Source organism: Marmota flaviventris, chromosome 15 (genome assembly GCF_047511675.1).
Source record: "Marmota flaviventris isolate mMarFla1 chromosome 15, mMarFla1.hap1, whole genome shotgun sequence".
NCBI lineage: Eukaryota > Metazoa > Chordata > Mammalia > Rodentia > Sciuridae > Marmota > Marmota flaviventris.
In genome coordinates this window covers 36,211,741-36,236,913 of record NC_092512.1, presented here as the reverse complement: position 1 = coordinate 36,236,913, position 25,173 = coordinate 36,211,741, and the positions used below count along the sequence as shown (strand labels likewise).

The 25,173-nt window shown below is 42.5% G+C and overlaps 1 protein-coding gene across 1 annotated transcript in view; it reads right to left on the bottom strand.

Moving 5' to 3' along the window:
* Positions 1-25,173, bottom strand: part of Snx31 (sorting nexin 31) — a 62,835-nt gene that overhangs the window by 24,417 nt on the left and 13,245 nt on the right. The window contains exons 4-10 of the mRNA XM_027948056.2: positions 23,792-23,856; positions 15,383-15,493; positions 12,583-12,673; positions 11,587-11,674; positions 8,166-8,235; positions 3,616-3,708; positions 185-388 (exon numbers count right to left, since the gene is read on the bottom strand). Of these exons, the coding sequence (XP_027803857.2) occupies positions 185-388; positions 3,616-3,708; positions 8,166-8,235; positions 11,587-11,674; positions 12,583-12,673; positions 15,383-15,493; positions 23,792-23,856 (722 nt within the window). The remainder of the gene's footprint in view (positions 1-184; positions 389-3,615; positions 3,709-8,165; positions 8,236-11,586; positions 11,675-12,582; positions 12,674-15,382; positions 15,494-23,791; positions 23,857-25,173) is intronic.

Below are 25,173 nucleotides of genomic sequence, written 5' to 3'. Positions count from 1 at the left end.
CAGATGGGGAACCTATTCCCACTTTAGACAGGCTTTACTTCTAAGTGATGTTTAAAGTGGTTTAGATGCCTCTGCACGAGGTACCAGAATCCAATGGCCAGTCCATCTCCCTAGCACCAACTCTGTCATCCAAGAGCAACAGGATCGTAAAATCATGAGCAAAGCCAGGTGCCAAGATACTCACAAGGAAAGTGACCTGCCAGCACTTCACCCTGCTCATCTGGAAGGTGACATCCTGGGTCTGGTTGTCAGGCAGTGTTATGCAGCAGCTGATCTCATGATTACCCACAGAAAGAAGAGCCCTGCAGCCTGGTTCCGGGTAGTCACAGGTGCATGGGTCCAGTTGCATGCATCCGTAGTGTCGCACCTCCTGGGACAGCTCCAAAAACTGCGGAGGCATGTGGTGAGGGGGAGGAGAAAGCAAAAGACCACTTGAAGCAGGTGAAAACCTCCTGCCATTCTAACAGCAGGCTGGATTTGCTCACAGCAAAAACACCTTTTCTTCTGGACCACATCTTGCCCTCTGTGCTAACAATAAGCCCTGGGGAAATTCAAGGTGTGTCCTGCAGGGCAGGGTTCATTCCTGCCTCATTCACCACTGTGTCCCCAATGTATCTTTTAAAAACTAACCTGAGCAGGGCGTGGTGGCACACACCTATAATTCCAGCAGCTTGGGAGGCTGAGGCAGGAGAATCTCAAGTTCAAAGCCAGCCTTGGCAATTTAGCAAGGCCTTAAGTAACTCAGTGAGACCCTGACTCTTAAATTAAACACAAAAAGGATTGGGGATGTGGCTTAGTGGTTGAGCACCCTTGGATTCACTCCCCAGTACAAAAAGAAATAAAATAAAATAAAAATTAACCTGAGATCTAAATAGGAGGAAAAGTCGTCGTTTTTCAGGCTACTTTATACGACCGTGGAGAAAGAGACTTTGGAAATGGCAAGTGAGAGCACAAGTAGGTCTCTTTCCTAAGCAAGTTGTAGATAGCTTCCAAATGCCAAGAGGTCACTTTTGTGTTAATTGTAAAGTTTAGCTTTTCCATCTGCTTCTGAACTGACCTCAGAACAGAGGTTCACACCTGCAGTCCTGGAATCCTGTCCCATTAACATCTATCCAAGATTTTTAGTTTTTTAACCACGTATTATTATTAATGAATGTGTTAAAATGAGCTGACATGGGTTTGGTGACCTCCACCTTGTTTTTACAGCTGTCACCCTGGTCCTGGTCTAATGGAGTGTGAGATGTGTGTACAGAGAACAGAATTCTCAGTTTAGCACATGGAAAATTAGAAAGACTACCAACCCATGACAATCTTGCTCTTTCCCCATCCTTTTCTGAAGCAAGGGAACTTACATCTCCCTTTCAAGGACCACGTGTGGCATAAAGTAAAACATGGCAAGATGTAAGCAAAGAGGGTCAACAGACTCTCGATCTCACAATGATAGCACGAGCATTCGAAGCTACTGTCTCTTCCAGTCATGGGGACCAGCTTCAGCCCATACTTCACCTTAAGAGATGCATTCAGCTGCCTAGCCTCTGGTTGAGTCAGTGGAAAATATCAGAAACTACAGAGTGGGAGGACATGGTACTGAGTCTTTTTGTCACAGAAAAAAAGAGAGAGTTTAATGTGGTTTAGAGAGGCATCTGGATCACATTAAATATCACTTAGTAGTAAAACCCATCTAAAGGTTTCAGGCATTTGCTAAGATACTTTCTTACTTGAAATATGGCATAAGTCTTATCTGGAAACACTTTTTAAAATTGCAATAAACTCTTGGCTGCAATGAATTTGAAGAGATGAAAGTGTTTAATTAAAACTAAGGTTCCATTTTGGAAGGACATTGATGATAAATAAGTAACTTACTCAACATACTTATTGGCATTTGTCATTCATAAAGGAATGCTGTGATATCACCAACTATATGAAAACCTGAAGACAGAAACCTGGAAGGATTATCTACTTGAAAACGTAGTTCTTTTAAGAAGAATATACCTGAAAAAAGACAATTTCATATATATAGCCGCAGAAGATATGTTTGTCTATTTCCATTTATAGCAGGGGGCTGGCAAAGTCTTCTGTAAAGAGCCATATAGTAAATACTTCTGGCTTTAGGGACATATGGTCTGTGAAGCATCTTATCACCTCTGCCACTGCAGCCTTAGATAATAATATATAAATGAATAAGCAAGACTGGTGCCAATAAAAGTTCATATACAAAAGTGGCCCATGAGCCATAGTTAGCTTATCCCTGATTCTGATCAAATGACTCTTTAAGTTAATTTCACTCATTTCCAATTCCAAGTTTTTCTGTACATGTATATAAAGCAAAGCAAAAACTGTTAATATGTTTGTTCCATTAGCAGTAGAACTCTACAAACACTTAAATAATGCTGGTTATGGATTAGCACACTTAGAGGCTGTGAGAGAAAACAAGTTCATTTCATTAATGACTCAATTTTTAAAATCTAATTTGTGTATTCAAAGTTTGTAAAAGACAATCACAAATCATATGGCATTTTTAGGTTTATCATAGAAGATAAAATTTGTTTTGCAGAAAAAAATACAAATATACATTCCACTAGAGCACAGATACATAGTAAAAACAGTATTTTTGCTAAAATAAGAAGTTAGAGTTGATATGCACTGCTTTGGTGTACACAACTTGTAACTATGAACAAAGGAGCAGTACTACCCATCAAAATAGAAGCTGTACTGTCAAAATGTACAGATACACAAGAAACTGAACTCCCAGGGTTTTTTGTCTTAGCAAAGTGGAAGTGGAATACCAAGGGGGAAATGCTAAACTGGCAGTAAGTGCCTTTCCTTTTGTTTACTTTTTTCTTTTTTTGCAATCCATCCATAAATATCTCCAAGCATCTGAGCCTTTGTGGAATTACTTTCTTTGTGAACCTAAATACAAATGAGTCCTCTACATTTTGTTCAAACCAGTGCTGCAGTTGCAAACACAGGCAAAGTCTAAAGAATGAGGAAAAACAGCACAGTGAGGTAGAGGCCATGCCTTCTGCTAAAGCCTGCCTTGGGCTCACAGATTGTGCTCAGGTCTGGAGGTATGTGAGTGGGTACTGCTGTCATATAAGCTTAAAAATAGATGTTCCCATGGAATAACAGAACACACAGCTAAAGGTGGAGATGTTGGCGGCAGTATTCTCAGAGCTTCACCAAGACCTGTTCCAGGTGCTGGGAACACAGAGAGTAGGTATAAATTACATACAGTCCTGGACCTCATGATGCTCACTGCCAAAGTGATTTATAGCGGCAAAAGCTAGAAACAACCTGACTCTAATAATAGAAATAGGCTAGCTAAATGATAACCCAACCACAAAACAAGGAATACTCTGGAGTCGTTAAAAACTATGTGGAGGATCTACATTAATTAACTTGGCAAAGAACTCATAACATACTGTCTGTATTTTTTAGAATCTTTAAGCAATAAGCTTTTATTAATTCTATAATCAGAAAAATCAATAAAAGTATTCTCTTTTTTTTAAGAGAGTCTTACTTTTAGTGTTTAATGGGTTTATAAATTATAGAAACAGCTCAATTCTAATATGAACTCCCTTCTAAGGATGTCTCTTGGTACAGTTTTTGACTCACCTTTATTTGATTGTTTTCTTTCTGGAAAGCCTCTAATTCCTGCCTCTGGGACTGTGTGGGTTTGGCACATTCTTCTTCAATGTCCTGTACTGCCTTCAAACAACAGAAATTGACAATTTACCGACTTTAGCAGAAATGAATTAATCTGACAAAAACATACTCATGTTTGAAGGGCTATAAAAATAGTCCCAAGCAGATCTATGTAGATACTTAACATGACAGGAAGGTTGCTTTTTAAATTAGTGGGTAGAAAAAGATTGTACAACAGTTTGGGGACAATAGGCAACACTTGGTTAAAAAAAAAATAACCCCCCACAAGAACCAGAAAAATAAAGGTGAGTATGTTTATCTGATCTTAAGGTAAGAACCATTTTTTTTAAAGGTATACAGACAAAATGTCATAATGAAGGAGTAATCATATATAATTACACGAAAACATGAATAGCTGCCATAAACCCACCAAGAACAAAACAGAGAAGCAAATGGTAAACCAGGGGAAATGACTGCATTGTATATGGCATGGAGTTAACATTGATGCAAAGCAACAGGAAAAATGTAAATATCCCCAACATGAAGACGAACAAAAGATATATATTGGCAATTGATCAAAAGGAATTCCAGATAACAAATATATATTCAGCCTTTCTAGCAATCAAAGAAATTTTTGCCTCTTAATTTGGCAAAGACTAAAGCACACAATCAGAATTGACTAGGGTTTGGGGAAACTGGACATTCCATATAGGACTAATGGGCTTAATTGGTAACTTTATAGAGCTAATTTGGTGATACAAATAGAAAACTACCTGTAAAAATCATAAGCACAGATGTGGGGAAAATATTTATAAAATTATTGCTGCTACTGGTTGTAATAATTTAAAAAATTTTTAATTTATTAAAATTGGCAAACCCACACAGTGTCTCCTCTGTACCCCTGGGTTCCACATCCATTGATTACACCAAAATGGATAGAATACATTTTGGGGAAAACTGCACCTATGCTGAATGTTTAGACTTCATTATTTTTCTTCATTTTTTTTTAGTATTTTTCCTTCATTATTATTCCTTAAACAACACAATCTAACTATGATTTACATAGCATTTTAACTGCATTAGGTATTATAATAATGCAATCTAGAAATTTAAGTATTTGAGAGGATGTGAATAGATTATTTGGACATACTACAATGTTTTATTGAAGAGACTTAAGCATTCTTAAATTTGGTATCTGTAGTGGGTCCTGGAATCAATTTCCTGTGGATACTGAGGGACATTTGTATAGTGCTCACTATGTATGAGGAAAGGTTCTAATTGCTCTAAAACAAAAGTAATCCTTAGGGCCACTGTGCGAGGTAGGTACTATTATGAAATGCTCCAAAATAAGTAATTGACCATACATTTAAGCAAATAATAGGTTATTCCCTCATTCAAAATTATATAGAACATTTTTAAAGTGGGGACAATCAGTAAGGTATTGATACATGAAAAGAAGAATATCAGGTTACAAAATAAGAGTATAATAATAGACCCTAATTTTTTGTAAAACAACAAAATAAATATTTATCAAAACAATCTCATATGAGCATTACAAATCAAGGAAGTGGAAGTGCATGTAAACTAAATATGTATGAAATAAACACATCAAAAAAAGTTAAGAGTTGGGAGTACATAGCTCATTTAAGGTCTTGGGTAACATTAAATTTTGTTGTATGGTTTTCTAGATTTGTAAAACTTTTAAAAGAAGAAAAAAAATTGTTTGCATGTTAAAAAAATTAAAATTGAATGTATCACTGGGCTCCGTCTGCTCAGTTTTGTGTCACCACCATCCACAAATGTTTTCAAACTCCAGAGCCCTAGTGGGTTTCTCAGTTGTCTCCTAATCCAAGGTGGGTCCCAGCAGAACAACTCCGGGATCAAAGGCAGAAGGTGCCTAGAGGACATCCGCCCCCTGAAGAAGCTCATCAGGATTGTTCTGAAGCCAGGTGAAAAGTGGAAGCCACCAGGCTGGGGTTGTGGCTCAGTGGCACAGCGCTCGCCTAGCATATGTGAGGCATTGGGTTCGATCCTCAGCACCACATAACATAAAAAATAAAGATATTGTATCCACCTATAAGTAAAAAATAAATTTTGTTTAAAAATGGAAGCCATAAAGTCCATTGACTGCAACCCGCCTGTGTGCTGCAGGGACCTTCTGGAACACCTCCCAGCTCCCTTCCCCTTGTGCCAGCCTGGCCCCGGAAGCTCTGGTGTGAGGTGCACCTCATCACCCAAGAGCTACTTCTGTGTCTCCTGATTGAAAAGCATTTGCCATTGTTCCTCAGTCTGTCAACCCTTCAAGGGAAGAACTGGTGTCTTTCACCTCAGTGCATCTGCCCAATGTCCCGTATACAGCAAACATTCAACAGTTGTTCACCACTTACCAGGACTTCCTTTATACCTTAGCCTGGACATAAGTCTGTGTGTTTTGTCCTGGCTGGGTATGCCTTATCTCCAAAAGGAAAATGAAAAGCTGAATACATTTTTTTGCACTTCTGTTTATATTGGGAAAGATATATAAGATTTAAAGAGAAGAAAAATAACGTTTATTGAGAGTCTACTTTAGCTAGGTTTTCTCATTGACTTTTTCCTAACTATTCTAAGGGACAGGAATGATTATCACCATTTTATAGATGGATAAAATGAGGTCCAGAGAGGGTATGATGTTCAAGATGACCCAGTCAATAAGTGGCAGGAGTTAGGTTAAACCCTGGTCTGACCACAACACCAAAGCCTTGTACTGTTACCCAAGATGCTGAATTCTTACAGGATAGGCAGCTCCCTCCCCAAGGCTTTCTCTTTGTCACTAAATGTCCTCAAAAGTGAACCTGCATACTGTACCAGATTGGAGCCAGAACGATCATTTTCATGAATTCGATATGATGTTAGAGCCCCTAAGGACAGTGAACACAGGGTACAATGTCCGAGAGGAGGCATAACTAATTAATGTAGATAAACAGCAACCACGGCAGGAAGTATTGGCTGAAGACTTATTCGGCATCGGGATTACCCAGGATTCTCAAGCACTGAGATTTAAGTGTCCTTTAATGTAAGCAGGACAACTGGTTTTGTTTGGCTATCTTTGAAAAGAGATGGCCCTGATGATGGGTTCACAAGTCATCACTCAAATGCATCATATACAGGACCTCCCTCCCAGATGGTCAGACCATAGGGGAGTCAAGTCCAGACAAACGTCTCTACTCAGTCACATGGGGCCTGAACACTGGCTAATGGGGACTCATGCAGAACCTAATTTTAACAATCAAGCAAAATCACAAAAGTCGTGGTTTTCAAGAGCTTCAATCATACACGCTCTGCAGAAGGTACAATGGTGAGAAATGGAGAGCACATGTGTGTCCAAGGAAGGCCTCGGCTACTCCACTCTGGCTGGTTGAAATCGGTACAGGAAGACCCGGAACATGTGTGCCTGCATGTGACCTCACAGTGCTGGGGGACTAGGGATCAGCCCATACCCCCCTCATCAAGTCACTGCACTGACAAGAGGCTAGCCTCTTTCAGTGAAGGGGCACACCTTCTTCTAACTTCTTTTACTGTTTCTTTTGTCTTTTCTTTTTTGGGTGCTGGGGATCAAACCCAGAGCCTCACACATGCTAGGCAAGAATGCTGGCCTGGTGTCTGGGAACACCTGGGAACAGCCAGTAAAGCAGTAGAGAATTGAGGAGGGGGTCCCCAGGGCACATCAAAGGCAGCATCTGCTACCATTTCACTGCCTGGCAGAATCTTTGCCACACAAGACAGGGGAAGGGAAAGGAGACTGAACTCTAAATTTACTTTTTGTGGGGTTAGGGGGTGAAGGTAAGCAGGACCAACTATATAATTTTCAGGGCTTACCGAGCACAAAAGAAAATGCAGAGGCCCTTGTTCAAAAGTAATTAAGAATTTTAAAATGGCAACAGCAGAGCATCAGACAAGCCCAGGAGGGCCTTCTGAGCACTGGGCGCAGTGTGACTGCACGGGCTATGTGCCCATAAAGCCAGCCCTAGAGCAGGTGTGCCCTCTCCTGGATCAGGGAACAGCAGGTTATGTAGAGTGAGATTTAGGGACCATGTGTGGCCTTACATTTGCAGGGTCTTCCTTTCTAGTCTCATCTAATTAGCCTAGTGACAGGATCACCCACAAATTCACAGAGTGACTATTAAAATAAAGATTGAAATATTATTTCCCTCTTCTAAACTGCTCTAGTTTTTAAATTTTAAAATTATGATAAATTTATGCAGCATAACATTTATCACCATTCATAAGTGTTCAGTGATACTGTATACATTCACAATATCGTATAACCGTCACCACTATCTATACTGAAATTATTTTCACTATCCTCCAACAAAAAATTCTGTACCTGTTAAATAGTAACTTTCCCTTCTCTTTTCCCCCAGTCCCTAGTCACCTCTACTGTCGTTGAATCTGTCTATTCTAAGTATGGAGATACAATCCTTAACTATTATATATTTTTTAATGATTCTAAACCAAGTGGCCTAAATACACAGGATTCTTACCTGCATGTACAGCAGATCTATGGCTGCTCTGCAGTCCATCAGCACAGAGTCAAGGGCTGGATCCATGTACCTACGTCATTTAGGAACATTACATGAATTTATAAAACAGGCTAATGGCACACGTGGGAGGAAGTGCATTTGAAAGCAGTGGCCCCTTCTATCACAAAGCCACCCCCTCTGCCCCCTGCACTTGCCTAGCCTTCACTGTCTCCCTCCAGCGCTTCTGTTTCCATTTTTTTTTTTATATATAATGCTATGAGTCTTACCCGATGAGCTCTGAGAGTAAAAATGCAAAAAATAAAATAGTAAAACTTTGGGGACATGGTCTGCATTCCTGATCCCACTCAGCCTCACTCTTGGCCACCCAGTCCTGGATTCCCTTTCCCATCCCTCAACACCTGGCATGATCACCTGCCCCACATCTACCACCATTGCCTACCTGGCCACCTTCACTACTCACTTGAGCTGCTTAGGGAAGCTCCTTCCCAGGCTTTCTGCCTCACTCTCACGCTCATAGTCCAACACAAGTGGCTGTTGTCTGACAGAGTTGTAGGAGTTGGGTCATTTATTCTGTTTACTTCTGAGGTCCTTTATGGGGCCACCCCTGCCCTCACTTCCATTCCATCTCTTATCATTCCCATACCCAACTCTACATTCCAAGTGAGCTTCTCTGCTCTCCTCCTACCCTGACAGAGCATGCCTCAGGGCCCTCCTGCCCTGACTTATCTCCCTTTTTCTGCAAGCCTCCCCAAGGCTGTGTTAGCAACCCATCTTCTGTGCTTTGTCAGCATGGAGCTTATCCTGACCGCTGCTCTGATCAAGTTTTCTTGACAAGAGATGTCAAGACCCCAACCTCTGTTGAGAAGTGCCCTCCTGGGTCTTGGCAGAATGAGTGGCAAATAGCAGGGGCTCCATTTCTGTCTATCAGAACCAGAATCACCAAAACAGACTGAAATTCAGGACTGTGTATGCACAGCAGCATGCTAAGAATGGGCGGAAACAGGAAGGGCGTGCCCTAGCTGATCTACTGATCTACAGTCAACCGGAAGGCAGAGGCAAGCAGTCACTGTTCTGGGAAGCACAGTGTGACTAGACTGGCAGGGCTGACAGACTCAGAAAGGGATGAAAATGGAGATTGAGGGTCAACTTCATTTGGGGGGTGGGGAGAAGGAACTGAAGCATTCATATGGTAAATAGCTAAATACAAATGACATTGCATTTAGCTATTTACCATATCCCAGAGGATCCTGTGGAGCACAGAATAGTGTCTGTCACACCAGAAGGATGGAGGTCCCAAACCCATCCTAAGATGGGACTCTGGAGGCAGTGGGGGATACAGAGCAGGCACCATCTGGTCTGGAAGAAACTATATCATCACTGGAAGAAGAGGCCTCACCTACTGGAATAACACAGCTCTTAGAACTGGCCTCCCTACCTCCACCTGATAAAACCTCCACTGGAAAGAGGGGGAGGCATTGTGGGAGGCTCTGCCAGGCTCTCCCCCCAGGAGATCTCTCTGCTGAGGATCTGGAGACCTGATTCTCAGTGCCAGGAACAGAAGCAAACTCCCTTCTTTCCACAGTCACAGATGATCTGCTTAGCCCTGCTGCTGGCTTGTGATTGACAGGTATTTTATCTTGCATTTACCATCTAGAATTTATTTTTTAAATGAAGACATAGGCAAAGCCTGATTTCTAATTCAAGCCTCAAGGTTAGGGACAGAATCCTCCTCTCTCCTGTGATCTCAAGTGAAAAAGCTAAGCCCCAAAGACTTTTATGGTTGCTATGATCATCAATATCATCAATATTATGATAAAAAAAAATGACCAAAACTTTTGGAGCATATATAATCACTCTACAAGAATCCTAAGAGGGCCAGGTGTGTGAGTTCAAAGCCAGCCTCATCAACTTAGCTAGGTGCTAAGCAACTCAGTGAGACCCTGTCTCTAAATAAACTATAAAATAGGGATGGGGGATGGGAGGATTAAATGAACTCTAGATAGGGCAAAGGGAAAAAGGGGAGGGAGGAGAAGGGAGGGGGCACAGGGGTAGGAAAAACAGTGGAATGCGATGGTCATCATTACCCTAAGTACATGTATGAAGACACGAAGGATGTGACTCTACCTTTTGTACAATCAGAGATATGAAAAACTGTACCCTATATGTGTAATATGAATTGTAATACAACCTGTTGTCATATACAACAAATTAAAATTTTAAAAAAAGAGATGGGGATGTGGCTCAGAGGTTGAGTGCCTCTGAGTTCATACCCAGTACCAAAAAAAAAAAAAAAAAAGAAAAAAATCCTAGGAAGAAAACACTATTATTCCCATATTACAGATAAAGAAATTGAGGATTAGGGGCTTAAATAACTTGGCTAAGGTTATGAAGCTGAGAGCTGGGACTTAGGTACAGGAACTCTGATTCAGGAACCACCATGCTCAGCCACTTTGTAGTAAGCAGCTTACAAACAGTTATTCTCTAACTCTTAGATGGACCCAAGTCCTTACCTACTTCTCAGGGTTTTTTGATGATTTCTCAGAATACTTCTGAGCAATTAACTTCTATCCTTGCTGGGGATATCCTAAAATTCAAAACCATAAACTGGAGCTCTAGTAAGGCAACACAAGGTCAAGTTAACTACTATCCCCAGATTTTGAAATGCCTTTCTTTAAGGCTTCTGCACTCAGGTTGCAGAATAACGGGGCTGGGAGAAAGCAAACTTAAGTAGCAATGGTAATAAACTCTAGAGGCTACAGATGATAGGATTGCAGGTGTGTAAATGTCCTGTTTCTCATTGTCACTGTCTGTCTGATGTTCTCCAGAGGACCCCTGTTTCTGGGGAACGATAGGATTTTCTGCAGAGGAACACTTGCATTCTATTGATCTAGAAACATGAGTAGCCCTGGTACATACAACCCTGGCATAGACTTTATGAATGCAAGCTGAATTCTTAAGAGTTCAAATTCACTGCAAATTGGTTGAGTTCACCTTTTGCCTCCAGGGAATACTACAGTGCAATAACAGATGAATCAGACTTGCTGGGTAATTATCAACAAATCCTTCGATTAATACAGTCAGGAATCTATCCCAGAGCAAACCCATGACATCTTGCTCCCATCTACTCTGCCCCTACTGCTGTCTCTCAAGCCTTCCTTTCTTGCTTGCCTTTCAGCAAAACGGAAGCCACAGTCCTCATTATAATATCCCCAAGGATTCCCTTGAGACTAGTGAAAGTCTTCCTCCACATCTTCTTTAGCACATATATTGCGGTTCATGTCACCCCTTATCTTCCTCATGACTTTCCTTTTAACTTTCCCCAAGTTCCTGGTCTCTCTCCTGTGGTGGGGCTGTGGGCAGGACATGGTGAGACACTGACATGTTCTGATCCACAAGGGTTTCTGTCACCATAACAACTTACCACTTTCTGAGTCCAACCTTACAGTTTTCCACCTCAGCATTGCAAAGACAAACGTAAGGGAGTTCAAAGTCTGCCAACTTCTTCACAACTAGAGACAGGAGAAAGAAAGGCAGGCTGGTCAAAATAGCACACAGAGGTGACACACAGAAGCTTTCAAATGAGAAAGGAAGACATTACTTTTTTGGGGAAAAAAATCACACTAAGAATATTCTCTTGTATGAGGATATAATTTTTTACCTTTCTGAAGTTCATCAAAAAATAAATACTATTTGATCTGCATCAAATCCCAGATCCTTGGGTAGGATATTTACACTGTGATACAGATGGAGAAATAGATTCAGAGATACCCAGGGCCATGGCTGGCCTTAGTTCCTCAGGCCCAGCCTCCCACATCCCTTGGCTTCCATCAAACCACCTCCCACTGCTTCTTGAGAAAACATATAAACTAAGATAACTAATACCATTTCATATCTTTAAAAACCTTGTAATATGTAGAATGAACCAGAATGGAAAGGAAAGCCACAGAAATCAGACTGTTATCTCTCATTAGAACTTTTTTTAAGGAATCTAAAAGTTATTATATCATTCACATTTGATAACAAATATTCCCTAAGAAGGAAATGTCATACTGTATGAGATGTCCTGAAATCTGGGGTCTAGCACTCACAAGGAGGGTGAGGCATGGCCCATGGCCAGAAGCCAGGACAGGCCCAGGGGTGAATGGAAGAGGACATCAGATTAGAATTGGCAGGCACAGAAAAGAACAGGTACCAGAATGACCCAAGGTCTTGCTCTTAACAATTTCTATTTCTCTGGGGCTACTCATCCCAGCTCAGTCTGAATAAGAACACAATCTCTTATTCCCATTTTTGATCCAGAGCTGAGAACAGTGGTCCCAACACCACAACTCCTTTGCTATGACTCTTGCATCTCCTGGGCTGAACCTCTGTTCACACCTACCCTCTCCATCCCCAGGCTGCCCATATTCCTTCTTACCAGAAAGCTTGCCCTCCTTGCAAAACTGAATGAGAAAGAGGCCAAAGTAGCCCACAAGTTCCTGACGCAGTCCAAGCTTGTGCGACACCACCTTTAACCAGAGACAAGCAAAAGGAAGAATATCAGGGAGCCAACCACACATCCTAAATGTGATGTGAAGGACTGGAGTGACCTATACACGTAGGTTACAAGTGCTTTTGTGAGACAGTAGACATAGAAATCTTTCTGGAATCTAAAAATGATACACGCTCATTTTAGAAAAGTTAAAGTGAAGAAAATACAAGCCAGTCACACCTCAGTGCCCAGTGACTGGCTTCCGTCAAGGCTGGTTGTCACATATTGGGTGTGGACACCACATGTCCTGCCTCATTTTGGTGCCTATTGTCCCCTGGAGGGCAGCAACCATTCTCTATAAACATCTGTCTTCCGAAATATCTGCCCCATGGGCTGCATGCCATTATACCTCCCTGTCACTGGACTACCAGACACCTGGAAAAGGGTCATTTGCCACCACTTAGCTGGCATACAAACGTGCATGTGTAACGTCCACTTCTGGCACACTGGGCCTGCTTCTCTGATGCTTCCTGTGACAGTGACGTGTCATTTACTATGTATGACACTTGCTCAGTGGAAAACTCCAATCTCTGATGCTGGCTGCCTTTATTTCATAGTCCTCTTTGAGTGACATCAGTCAGCTTTCATTTTAACACCAGCGACTTCATCTTTACCATCAGGTCACCCAAACTGTGACCTCACCACGTTGTCTGTCGTCCACCTTTCCCCAGCTGGAACTTCCAAGATACCACAGGCTATTTCCCTCCCCCAACCAGTGGGGTCCCCTTTAAGACTGGGCTCCCTTTCCTTGAACTCCCAGCCTTTTTTCTAATTCCCATTTATGGGGAATCATACAATGGTATGATATATATATACATTGTGTAAGGTTCAAATCGGGGTAAGTACCTCTTTTTTCTCAAACCTTTATATATTTTTTTCAAGGCAAAAGCATTTGAAATCCTTTCTTCCAGCTACTTCAATACACAGTACATTATTATTATTTATAGTCACCTTGCTATCCAATAGAGTACCTAATTTTTTCCTCTCATCCAACTGTACAGTGGTACCTAGGCACCTTGGTTTTCACTTCCTAGGTCCCCTCTGCAGCCCTGGAGGATCAGCCTCCACAGCCCCGCATACTCGGAGGCTCTAAGCTCCGCTCCAGTTCTCCAGGTGGCAGTAGGATACATGCCAGCCTCAAAGGGGTACTTTTACTGTCAGAGGTTTGTAAATTACCTCTTGAGACAGTCTGACTAGGTGCCTGGTATGGGTGTGTGTTCTTGGCATGGCTGTAATAAATAGCGTGGGAGCGCTCTCACACATGCTACTCAATGCGCAAGCGCTTTCCTCCACCCTTTGTGCATCTCAGGTTGAACTCAGGGTGCTTAACCACTGAGCAATATCTCCAGCATTTTTTAAAAAATACCTTGGTTACACAGTGTCTCTCTAAGTTGCTTATAGCCTCTCTAAGTTGCTGAGGCTGGCTTTGAACTAGTGATCCTCCTGCCTCTGCCTCCTGAGCAGCTGGGATTACAGGCTTGAGCCACCACTCACGACTGCCCTTCTTTTTCTCTCACTTTTCTCCCCATCCTCTTACAAAACATCCCAGACTGATGACTGATGCAGGGCTCTCCCATATGCATGGGTGAACGTGTGTGTGGTAAGAAATAGTATCGCAGACTTCTTTTTCCTACAGTAAATCTGGCCCATGTCCACAGATTTCCCTCTTTTGTGATCCACTTAGCAAAAGCCACAAGAGGAGCACAGAAGCCTTTTAGAATTGCTAGCATTTGGATCTGGAATGCTACACCCACCCCAGGCCTGCCCCAAGGCCCCTGTGCTAAAATCTTAGGTGGTAGACCTTTAAGAAATGGGACCAGGGGGCTGGGGATGTGGCTCAAGCGGTAGCGCGCTCGCCTGGCATGCGTGTGGCCCGGGTTCGATCCTCAGCACCACATACAAACAAAGATGTTGTGTCTGCCGAAAACTAAAAAATAAATATTAAAAATTCTCTTTCTCTCTCTCTTTAAAAAAAGAAAGAAAGAAATGGGACCAGAAGGCCATGGAGACATGCCTTTAAAGGGGATTGTGAGACCCTGATGTCTGTCTTTCCCCCCACCCGCCTCTCTCCTTCTGGCAATGAGGTGAGGGGCGTCTTGCTCTGCCACACACTTCTGCCAGTATATTATGCCTCACCATAGGCCCCTTGCAATTTGGCTGACCAATCATGGACTGGAACCTCCAAAACTGTGAGGCTGGTTGTCCTATTTTGGATGTGGACAGGTATCCTGCCTCATGTTGGGGAGGAGGGACCTTCATGAAATCCCCTGTCACCCTCCAACAGGACCTGTCACCACCATCCTAAGTATGGCCTGTTCCAGAATCAGCTGGTCACCACCCCTCTGCCTGTTCCCAACCCTGGTGCAGCCCACAAAAAATCATTTAGCATATTTTCAGGTCATATCCTAGCTAAGTTCCAAAGAGGTGACAGCAGCCTTAGGAATTCCCTCAGAGCTCTCAGGAAAATTGACGCCCACAGAGGGATAAAACCAAGGAGGCCCTGAAGGATTGGCTGATACTGAGTTTCCTTGGTCAGTCTTCCAGGAAATCCCAGCAACTTCTGTAGGTAAGTCAACAATAGCATAAAAGACCAGGCAGAAAACTTCCGGAAGTTAATCATGTGCCAGTTCCCTGCTTTTAAAGTAGAATTGTTACTAGATTCAGCTGGAGTTTAAACAAAACTTACCTCTAGGATTCTTTCAGCCATATCTGATGTTAGAATTTCCACTTTAATGCTCCTTCCATTGGGCAGAAATACATCCAGAGCAGCTTTCTCCGTAGCAACATCAAACGTGTTCTGTAAGTGACAGAAAAACAGAGGGGCAGCTTTACCTGCTGCTCTTTAGGTGGTCAGTTCCTACGAGAGAGTGTGCACTGCAGAGATTTTTGGTGGGGGTTCTTTTGGGGGACAAAGTGAGGGTGATAGGGGTGTGGAAAGGGGCCAAGACAGAGCAATAACACAAAGCTTGAAAAATCTTCAAACAACAGAGCATCCATTCTGGAAGATATTTTATTTTTATAAAATCATCCATATCCTCAGTGATCTAAGAGTTAACTCTCACCATTTTTAATATTAAGCATTGCTAAAAGTCCATATCTCACGTTTTTTCCTGACATTAGTGTGTGGCAATCTGAAGCTCTCCAAACTCCACCATTTAGGGGGTTCATAGAGGTTCCGTCACTCATGCCATGTGACTGTGTGCAAACCTGGGCAGGTAACTCCCCCGCTCCATACTGCATTCCTTCAGCCCTAAAATAAGGATAATCTAGTGCTCATCTTAGAGAGCTGAGGCAAGGATTCACGGAGGCAATGCAGAAATGATCTGGAACATGCCTTATCACAAACACTCATGGTGGCTTTGTTGTTTCAATGCAGTAGGAAGTTAGTTACATAGTTTTGATTTCATTTAGTATCTATAGGTAAGAAATAAAGGGAGTCGAGAAAGCTTTAGGGAGTGTTTTCAACACTCCTATGCAATGAGATACTAAGATTGCTAATTCATTATCTTAAACTGTTTCTGAAGTCCATCCACGTGTCTTCAGCTCCAGCACTTTAGACCCATCTCTCACCTCCCCTGGCCTCGACTCCTGCACAAGCCTCCTTAGCAGGTCTGCTTTTTCTATTCTTCTTCCCACACAGCAGTCCGAGAAATCTTTAAAAAGGCAAACCCCAAAATGTCTCTCTCTTGCTTAAAATCTCCCAACGTCGTCACGTTGCTCATGGGACACCCAACTCTTCACCACTGGTCAGGAGGAGACAGGTTGTATTGGCAACTGCTCCTCACCTGCTTTACTCCTTCTCTCCAGAACATCTCCCAGAGGAGTTCTCTGTCCATTAGAAGGAAGGTTGGAGCTCGCTCTTTCACCTAGGCTCTAACCTTATCATGCTGCAGACCAGGGTCTCAGAGAATTCAGTCTACACAGAGGAAAGCAGCCCTTGGAGTAGGAAGAAAGAAGAGGGAGCCAACCAAATTTCCATGATTTGTATCCCTTACAGTCAAAAAAGACCTGATGAAAATGGAAGCCATTGAGCTCTACCTTATCTACTAAATATTTGTTGGTTGAATGTTCTTGACTTTTCAATACTTCATTTGCTTAAAGTGAGGGAGATATAAAAGGACCAGGGCAAGATGGCAAGTGAGGAGGTCAGGGGCAGGCTCAGAACAGAGGAGCATGGAGAGGGTCTTCCAATGAGGTCAACTGACAGAAGTGCTTGTGGACACAAGCTGGGGACCCAGTCAGACAGACACTTCTGTTCTCGTGCTCCTAAGCAGGAGAACCAATAGAAAACCTAAAATAGACATATGGACCCAGGGGTGGAGGGCACCAATCAATAACAGTGAAGAGAGCATGGTCAGGGGAGGAGATAAGGAAAGAAGGAAATTCAGAGACCATAGAAAGTACAGGCCAAAACTCCCCCACTGGACTCCCAGCTCCAAGGCCCCCTTTCTTTGGAGAAATCTGTTACTATCATTTTTCCAAAAACCCTGCTGCTTGCTCACTATCTCTATGTCCTGCTCTTCAATTCTTTGCTGAGCAGAGACATCTAGATGCTAATCCAGCATCCCTAGATGGTAACAAAAACTTGATTAGATAGTAAACTCCTTCAGAGCAGGATCATGTGGACATGTGCTAATATCAACAGACACTTGAATCTTGGTACTATATTCTCAAAATAATCCAAATGAGAGATAAAAAGAAGTAGAATCGTGGCACCTAAACTGGAACATCTGGAAATGAATTGTTTCTGTGCATAACCTCCTTCTCTAGCCCAACAGAATGTGCTTACCCTACAGGTATTTGAGAAAAGAACACTAAGGTTAAGTCTCTCCAATGTTCTCTTTTGACATGGCCACACTGGTGTTGATTGGCAGAACCTCTTCTCAGTGGATAACTGCTACATTGAGGGATGTGATAGGTTAAAGGGCACCCAGATCTTTGCCTTGGTCAGATGAGCAAATTGGTGGACAACTGCCCTTCCCTTTCCTTCCCCCTGCTCCCTAGCACGTCCCAGGGATGGCCTTACCCAGTGGCATCTGATTCACATTCTAGTCTAATCTTCTCCACTTTCCCCAAGACTCCAGCCACACCTACCTCCTTCCTATCCCCCTTAACCTCACTTCCCATAAGTCACAGAGAAAACACCAAGATGGGAACTTAATCTATTTCTGCTCATGGTCACAGTCCAAGCTTGGACTATATCTGTAGCTTCGCCTATTCTTTGCCTGTGTCTCACATTCAGTTTTAGAGAGGCCTTCCTCTGCCTGACTCCAGGTGGTGTTAATCATCCTTCCTCAAGGACTTGGGGCTACTGACTACTCAGGCCCTCCTGCCCACTCCCCTCCTCTCCTGGTTCCTTCCCTACCAGGCAAAGTCTCATTCTAAACAACAGAAAGACAAAAGCTCTTGGTGGATCATTTCCAAGAGAGAATCTGACCCGTTTGACCCTGGAGAAAATTCTGATTTTAGCACTTCACAAGCATCAAAAGAGTCAGTCATACATTTAAGCACAAATATCTATATATCTATATCTATATCTATCTATCTATCTCTCTATCTATATCTATCTATCTATCTATCTATCTATCTATCTATCTATCTAATCTCTAAGTCTTTTAATGGTTCTGTTTAACTTGAAGAAAAATGCAGGTTGTTCAAGAGAAAAAAAAATATTGCTTGGTTCCGAAGGAAAAGTATTTTGAAAACACTAAGGATTTAATTTATTAAAATTGAGACATAACAAAGTTAGGGAGCGGGTAGGTATAGAAGAGGAGATAAAAGAAAGCTGAAGTCCCCATCTCCATAACACTCTGTGGAAAATGTTGAAAAATTGAATACAAGACAGTCTGAGATAAGCAGGTACATGAAAACATAGACTTTTTTTAATTTTGCCTTTTCAAAAGTCCCTTATCTCTAAAGTGATCACAAAAATCCAGAGTTTAGTGAGTTGGGGAGGGGGGTCTAGACACATAAGACAAAGGGATCATGTGGGGGCAGGGTTGGGTAGGTACCTCCACTCTAGAAATATCTCCTAGCATGAAAGGAGCCGAGGCTCTGGACCCAGGCTCCATGAATGAGGTTGAGGACTCTCTAAAGGCAGGTCCTCAACCTCAAATAATACTATCTCCTTCCACCAGTCATGAGAAACAGCATGAAGCACTGGGCCAAATCAGTGAAAGGCCCCTTTAGGGGTAAAATGCCTTTAATTTTTGCATCTAGGCTTTGACCATCCCTGATAGTAGCTTTCCTGGGAAGGATTCCCAGAATGTCATGTCCATACACACTTTTAATATCCAGAGGCAGGAAGATGCTCTTGTATTTTCTGAGCCTTGAAGGGCCAGGCCTGGATTGTGTGATTATTTGGCAATAACCACCAGGAAACTACTAGATATGCACTTAGCAGATGAAGGGAAAATATCCAGGTGGGGAAACTCATCCCTACTTCATGGCAGATCCACAAATCACTGCTCATTCTGAGCCTCCCAGCCCCCCAGCCCCCCAGCCTCCCAGCCTCGTAGGAGTAATCCTGCCATAAGCTCCACTGGCTATTTCTCTCCTGTGTTGCCTAACTCTATGTACTGCCATGGATCCTTCCGGTTCTGGAGGGCACTCAGGGGCAGGGTCTGCGGGCAGCAGGGAAGTGGGAGTAGGCTCACCTGCCACATGATGTGACCACTGCTTCCCTTTCACCCGTATTGTCCTGATTCTCCCCACACCTCCAGATACTATGTTCATTGTTTCCTTCCTTCACGGGAAAAAATTTAAAAGCCAGAGTATATGTGATCTTCCTGCCCACTCTGGAAACCTTCAAAGAGCAGCTAAATGTCACTTCCTTTAGAACATCACCCCAGCCATGGTCTCACCATGTCTTCCAGACACACTCATCCTATGGTAATGCCTCCTGGCTGTCTTTTCACCAGGTCACACTTGACAGGTGACAGCATTTGCACTGCACACAGGGGTAAGTAGGCGTGCACTGCTGGGGGTAGCAGAGTCCGTAAATACCATACCAGATTTGATGGGACGAAAATCTTGACACATTGCTAACCGTCTCCAGCAACACAGCCGTGCACCATAGCACTCCGTGTGTACCACGTGTATGGTGTGCCCCAGTGCAGGGCCTGGTACTATGGCATAGTGCCCACTGCAGTTAATGACGTGCCAAGTGACATTTCTGTCTCCCCAAGAAAACAAACTCTGTGAGCCAGACTGGGCATCATTTACTGATGTCTCACCTGCCTCTAGTAGAGTGTCAGCTCACAGCAATCATTAACACATATTTGTTAAATGTAGAGCAACAGATGATGGGATAAACCAGGCAGGTACGATACAATGAACTTAACTTCCCTTTCAAAACCGTAATGCAAACCTCCTTTTTAGATATTTTCGAAAGTAGAACCACGTCTGCCCTGCTCTCCTTTTAGAGGCAAAGAGAAAACAATCAGAAGGAAGACTATCTTGGATTAAAAAGTTAAAATAGTTCCAGGCCTGCACCACTGGATATTGGAGGGGCTGCCAAGCACTGATATCGGAGATGGGGGTGGGGCAGGGAAAAGAGGACTCAAGAAGTAATACAGAAGCTATCTGAAAGCAGTTCATCAGGGAGGGCTCAGCAGGGCTGGGAGCATAACTCTGGGCCCCATTTGACACTGCCTAGATGCAGGGGAGAGTGAAGAAATGTGCAGAAACTCCATCTTTGCAATCTCTCAGCATGGTTGAGAAGAGAAAAAGGCATAAGCTACAGTAGTGACTACCCCTTAAGCATTAAAGTTGTTCCAGATGGTATTTAAGGGCTCAAAGGAGTATTAGTTAATTTAATCCTCAAAGCAACAATAAGAGAAGAACTCCTCTCCCCTTTACAGATGGAGATACTAAAATGCAAAGAGGCTAAAATTTTCTCAGACATATGACTTGAAAGTCAAGTGGCCAAAATTGAACCTGGATCATCTCATTCCTGACCCTGAACTCTTTAACCACTACACTAGTTCTGGGGCTGCTGATCTGAGCTAACAGAAGGATTTAAAATGCTAAGCCATGATCCAGGGAGCTGTGGTTTATGCTTCATTGCTAGACGAAACACTTGGGTCTTATGGCAGAGAATTAGTGAGAAAATGTTCAGAAACAAGAGGCAAGATCCAGAAATACAACAGACAGTCTCAAGAGACCCAAATCAAATCCCTCCCTACAGCTTAGCATGCATGGGCAAACAGCTAGGGCACAAAGCACAGCCCTTCCAAAGTTGAACAATAACCTGAAAAGAATTGCTAAGGAACCCATGCAAAAATCCTGGAAAATTCTAAGAAGAAACACAATCCACTATCGGCATAAAATATATACCTGGGGGGTTGGAGTTGTAGCTTAGTGGTAGAGCACTTGCCTGGCATGTGTGAGGCCCTGGGTTCGATCCTCAGCACTGCATATAAATAAATAAATAAAAGATCCATGTACAACTAAAAAATATTTTTAAAAAATATGCACCTGAAAAAATTATACTACTAAGCAGGTGAACATGCATTAATAAAAATATGGCATCTCTGAATGAAGGTCTTAAAGAACAGAGGAAGGCCTCAACTAAGAGGTGAGGAAGAAAAGAATTAAAAATTGAGTTGGCAAATTCATAGGGAAAGTGGAAGAGAAAAAGAAGGTCATTACAAAATTGAAAAACACTTCAGAAGAAGCAAAAAGAGATATTGCAAACTGCACCTGGGCTACTAGGCTTTTGTATAAAATTATAAAGGCAACATACTGGTGCTGGGGTTGTGGCTCACTAGTAGAGTGCTCGCTTAGCATGCGTGAGGCACTGGATTTGATCCTCAGCACCACATAAAAATGAAATAAAGATATTGTGTGTCCACCTTCAACTAAAAAATAAAATAAAGGCAACATACTAAGAGAACTAAAATCTGGCACAAACCTTCCAAGTTATCAGAAAAAGTATATGCAAAACAAAGCTCCATAACATTGATACTCCATGAATGATTTTTTAATTTTTTTAAATATTTATTTTTTAGTTGTAGTTGGACACAATACCTTTATTTCACTTATTTATTTTTATGTGGTGCTGAGGATCGAACCCTGGGTGAGGCGAGCACTCTACCACTGAGCCACAACCCCAGCCCCTCCGTGAATAATTTTTTAAAAGCATTAAAAGCAAAATCCATAATGTACCCCCAAAAGAACAAGTCAAACTTATCTTTAAATGTACTGAGATAGAATGACCCTCAAGATTTCAAGTTTTAAAAAGCAAGGCCCAATGAGTTTTCCAGACAGGGTGGGTATACTCAGTGGTAGGGCACTTGCCTAGCATACATGAGGTCAGGGTTCAATCCCCAGCTCCACACACATTCCCAAAAGTATGCATGGCATGTGTTTATTATTTTTATATGCAGAAAAATGTGTAGAAAGAACACATTGAACTGTGAATAACAATTATCCTGGAGAGTGAGGCTAGGGGAAGAAAAGGTTATTTTTCACTGTATACACTTTTGTTGAAATTTTATTGTTATCATCACCTCCTCGACACAAACTTTTCAAAGAAAAAAGTATGTATATATTTAAACCATCAAGTGTACGTGAAAATAAGAACCACTACACCATGGAAAGTTTTAGGGCCATATTTCAGATTAAGAGGGCCAGTCAATGGAGCAACACCCTTGGACCCCTGTCTAAATAAAATCTCCTCTGGTCTTAGCAAATCTGATCAAGGTATCATCTTTCCCTTTGCTAGGGATCCAATTCAATGATAAATCATTATATGACTTTAATCACTTCAGAGTTCTACCATTCAGTCAAGCTCATGCTTTCAGGCACAAAAACATTTCCATATGTACAATTAGAATGAATATGTTTTAAACGAAGGGACTTCACAAAATTCCGGCCTGTGGGGACAAGCTGCCAGTGGTTCTTCAAACCATCCACCAAAAGGGAATTGCTGTATGTTACTCTGTTCAGCCTGGATTTTCTCCATTTACAATAAAGTTAAGAGCAGAGAATATAGAAGTAATAGCTGTTAAAACCTCCTGTCCTGATATCTTCACCATAACCCTCTTGGAAATCTCAGTATGGGGTCCATTAGTGATAAAGCTGTACACTAAGACTGTCTTCTTCAGGCCAATTTTTTTTAGGGAGGGCGGTAGGGAGGCTACTGGGGATTGAACCCAGGGGTGCTTAACCACTGAGCCACATACCTAGCACTTTTTAATATTTTATTTAGAGACGGGGTCTTGCTGAGTTGCATCAGGCCTTGCTAAATTGCTGAGGTTGGCTTTGAACTCACAATCTTCCTGCCTTAGCTTCCGGAGCTGCTGTGATGTGGCACCATGCCTGGCCTCAGGCCAGTTTTGACATGGATGATATTTAGGCTACAGAAAAAAGGTATCTGCTTATAAAAAAAAAAAAAAAAAAAAGCCAAAGTTTCATTTTCCATATAGAATCTAAACCTTTGTGTTAGTTGGCTTTTCATCACTGTAATAAAAATATCTGACACACACACAAAAAAAACTTAAAGGAGGAAAGATTGATTTTTTGCTCAGGTTTCAGAGATTCAGTCCATGGTTGGCCAACTGGCTGGCTCCAAAGCAGAAACATCATGGCTGAAAGGAGAGGGGTGGGGTGGGGGGAGGGAGGGAGGGAGGGAGGGAGAGAGAGAGAGAGAGAGAGAGAGAGAGAGAGAGAGAGAGAGATGGAGAAGCCAAAGACAACATATAGTCCCCAAGGGCACGCCCCCATTGACTTTTTTCCTCCAGCCACGTCCTATCTGCCTATGGTAACCAGTCAGTAGTCCATTCAAATTATTAATCCATCAGATGGATTAATCCATTGATGAGGCTACATCCCTCGCAATCCAATCATTTCAGCTCTGAACATTGCTGCACTAAAACATGAGCTTTTAGGGGGGCATTCCTGACCCAAACTATAATAACCTCCAAAATAGCAACTATCCTCCAATCTACTCAAAATGAATGTATTTTACCCAAGTCCAGGCTATGTGGAGTTGACGGTCAAAGCACACACATGTTCTTTTGCAAAAATACATGCTTAATAGACACATGTTCTACAGATATATAATGACCTCAATAAGGAAGAGCAGGCTTACCAGCTGTATCCGTTTTAAAAATTCAATGAAGACATCACTTCTCAACATGTTTGGGTCTGCAGTTACTGAAAAACACGAACACAGTGAGCTGGGTTAGCACAGGCTGGGCTAAGCCTTGACTATACCTAATTGATCTCTCCTCCAGGGGACCCTCTGGACCTCGCCAGCACACAGTAACCTCCCTGAAGGTGATGGAGGTTGTGACCTCTCAAATGCAGAAAAATCCTCAAAGCTTGCCTCCTCCAGGCAGCCTTGACAACAACATGAACCCACCATGCCAAGCCAGGCTGACAATGTTCCCAGGAACCTCACTTCATTCATGCATGCCTGTGCTGCTCAAAATCCACCTTGTTGACCTACTGGGATGATGATAAAGTCAACATGAAGAAGCAGGGCTGGGGCTGCAGCTCAGTGGTAGAGCACTTGTTTCCACGTATGAGGCCTTGGGTTCAATTCCCAGCAACACAAGAAAGAAATTTTTGTTTAAATCAAGAAACAAAAGATTCTAAAAGTTGGATCTAGGTACCCCTTTTAGCAAGAAGCATGGTAATTTGAAAATTTTAAATCAACCAGTAAGTATCAAGAGAAAGTATCTCTTTGAATGATGGGAGCTCTCAAGAGGTTACCCAAGAAGCAACAAGACAGATTTGAAGTGCTTCTTTCTATTCTTACAAAAACCACTGCCCCCAACCACCTCCTTCCATCCCTTTGTTTTAAAGCTCTGTACAGCAATTGCCAGGTGTTGTGACAAGAGGGACAGAGTAGACGCCCTTTTGAGAGCTGCAGAGGCCTGGCACTGCCACCCTGCTTCCTCCTGGCTTGTCTCCCTCCCCAGATCCTCTCCTGGGCCCTGCTCTTGAGCTAAACTTATGTACTTACTAAACTGCTCTTCAATTTTTTTTTTCTTCTGTTCATTTTGTTGCTGCTTTTCTGATCTCATCAAGGAGAGTCTACCAACATTCAAAACTAGCACTGACTTCATTATGGATGCACCTTCCCAAATGATGTCATGTTTAAAAGAGAGACTTGGTCACATGAGAAATTTTTTATAAGACTCATTCCCTCTGCTTTGAGAGGTAGTTTGGGGACTGGGCAGGGGACGCTTGTCTCATTTTCTGGAATAAAAAGAGTGCAAACTAACTTTATGTTCCTTAGTATGGATCTTAAGAATGGAGAAAGCTATTGAAAAAAGTATTCATCCAATTAGTATTTACCGTATGAGTGTTAAGTTCCAGATGCTGGGCTAAGTACTACACATTTTAGCTCATTTAAACTACATGAAGGCGGGCTGGGGATGTGGCTCAAGCGGTAGAGCGCTCGCCTGGCATGCATGAGGCCCGGGTTCGATCCTCGGCACCACATACAAACAAGGATGTTGTGTC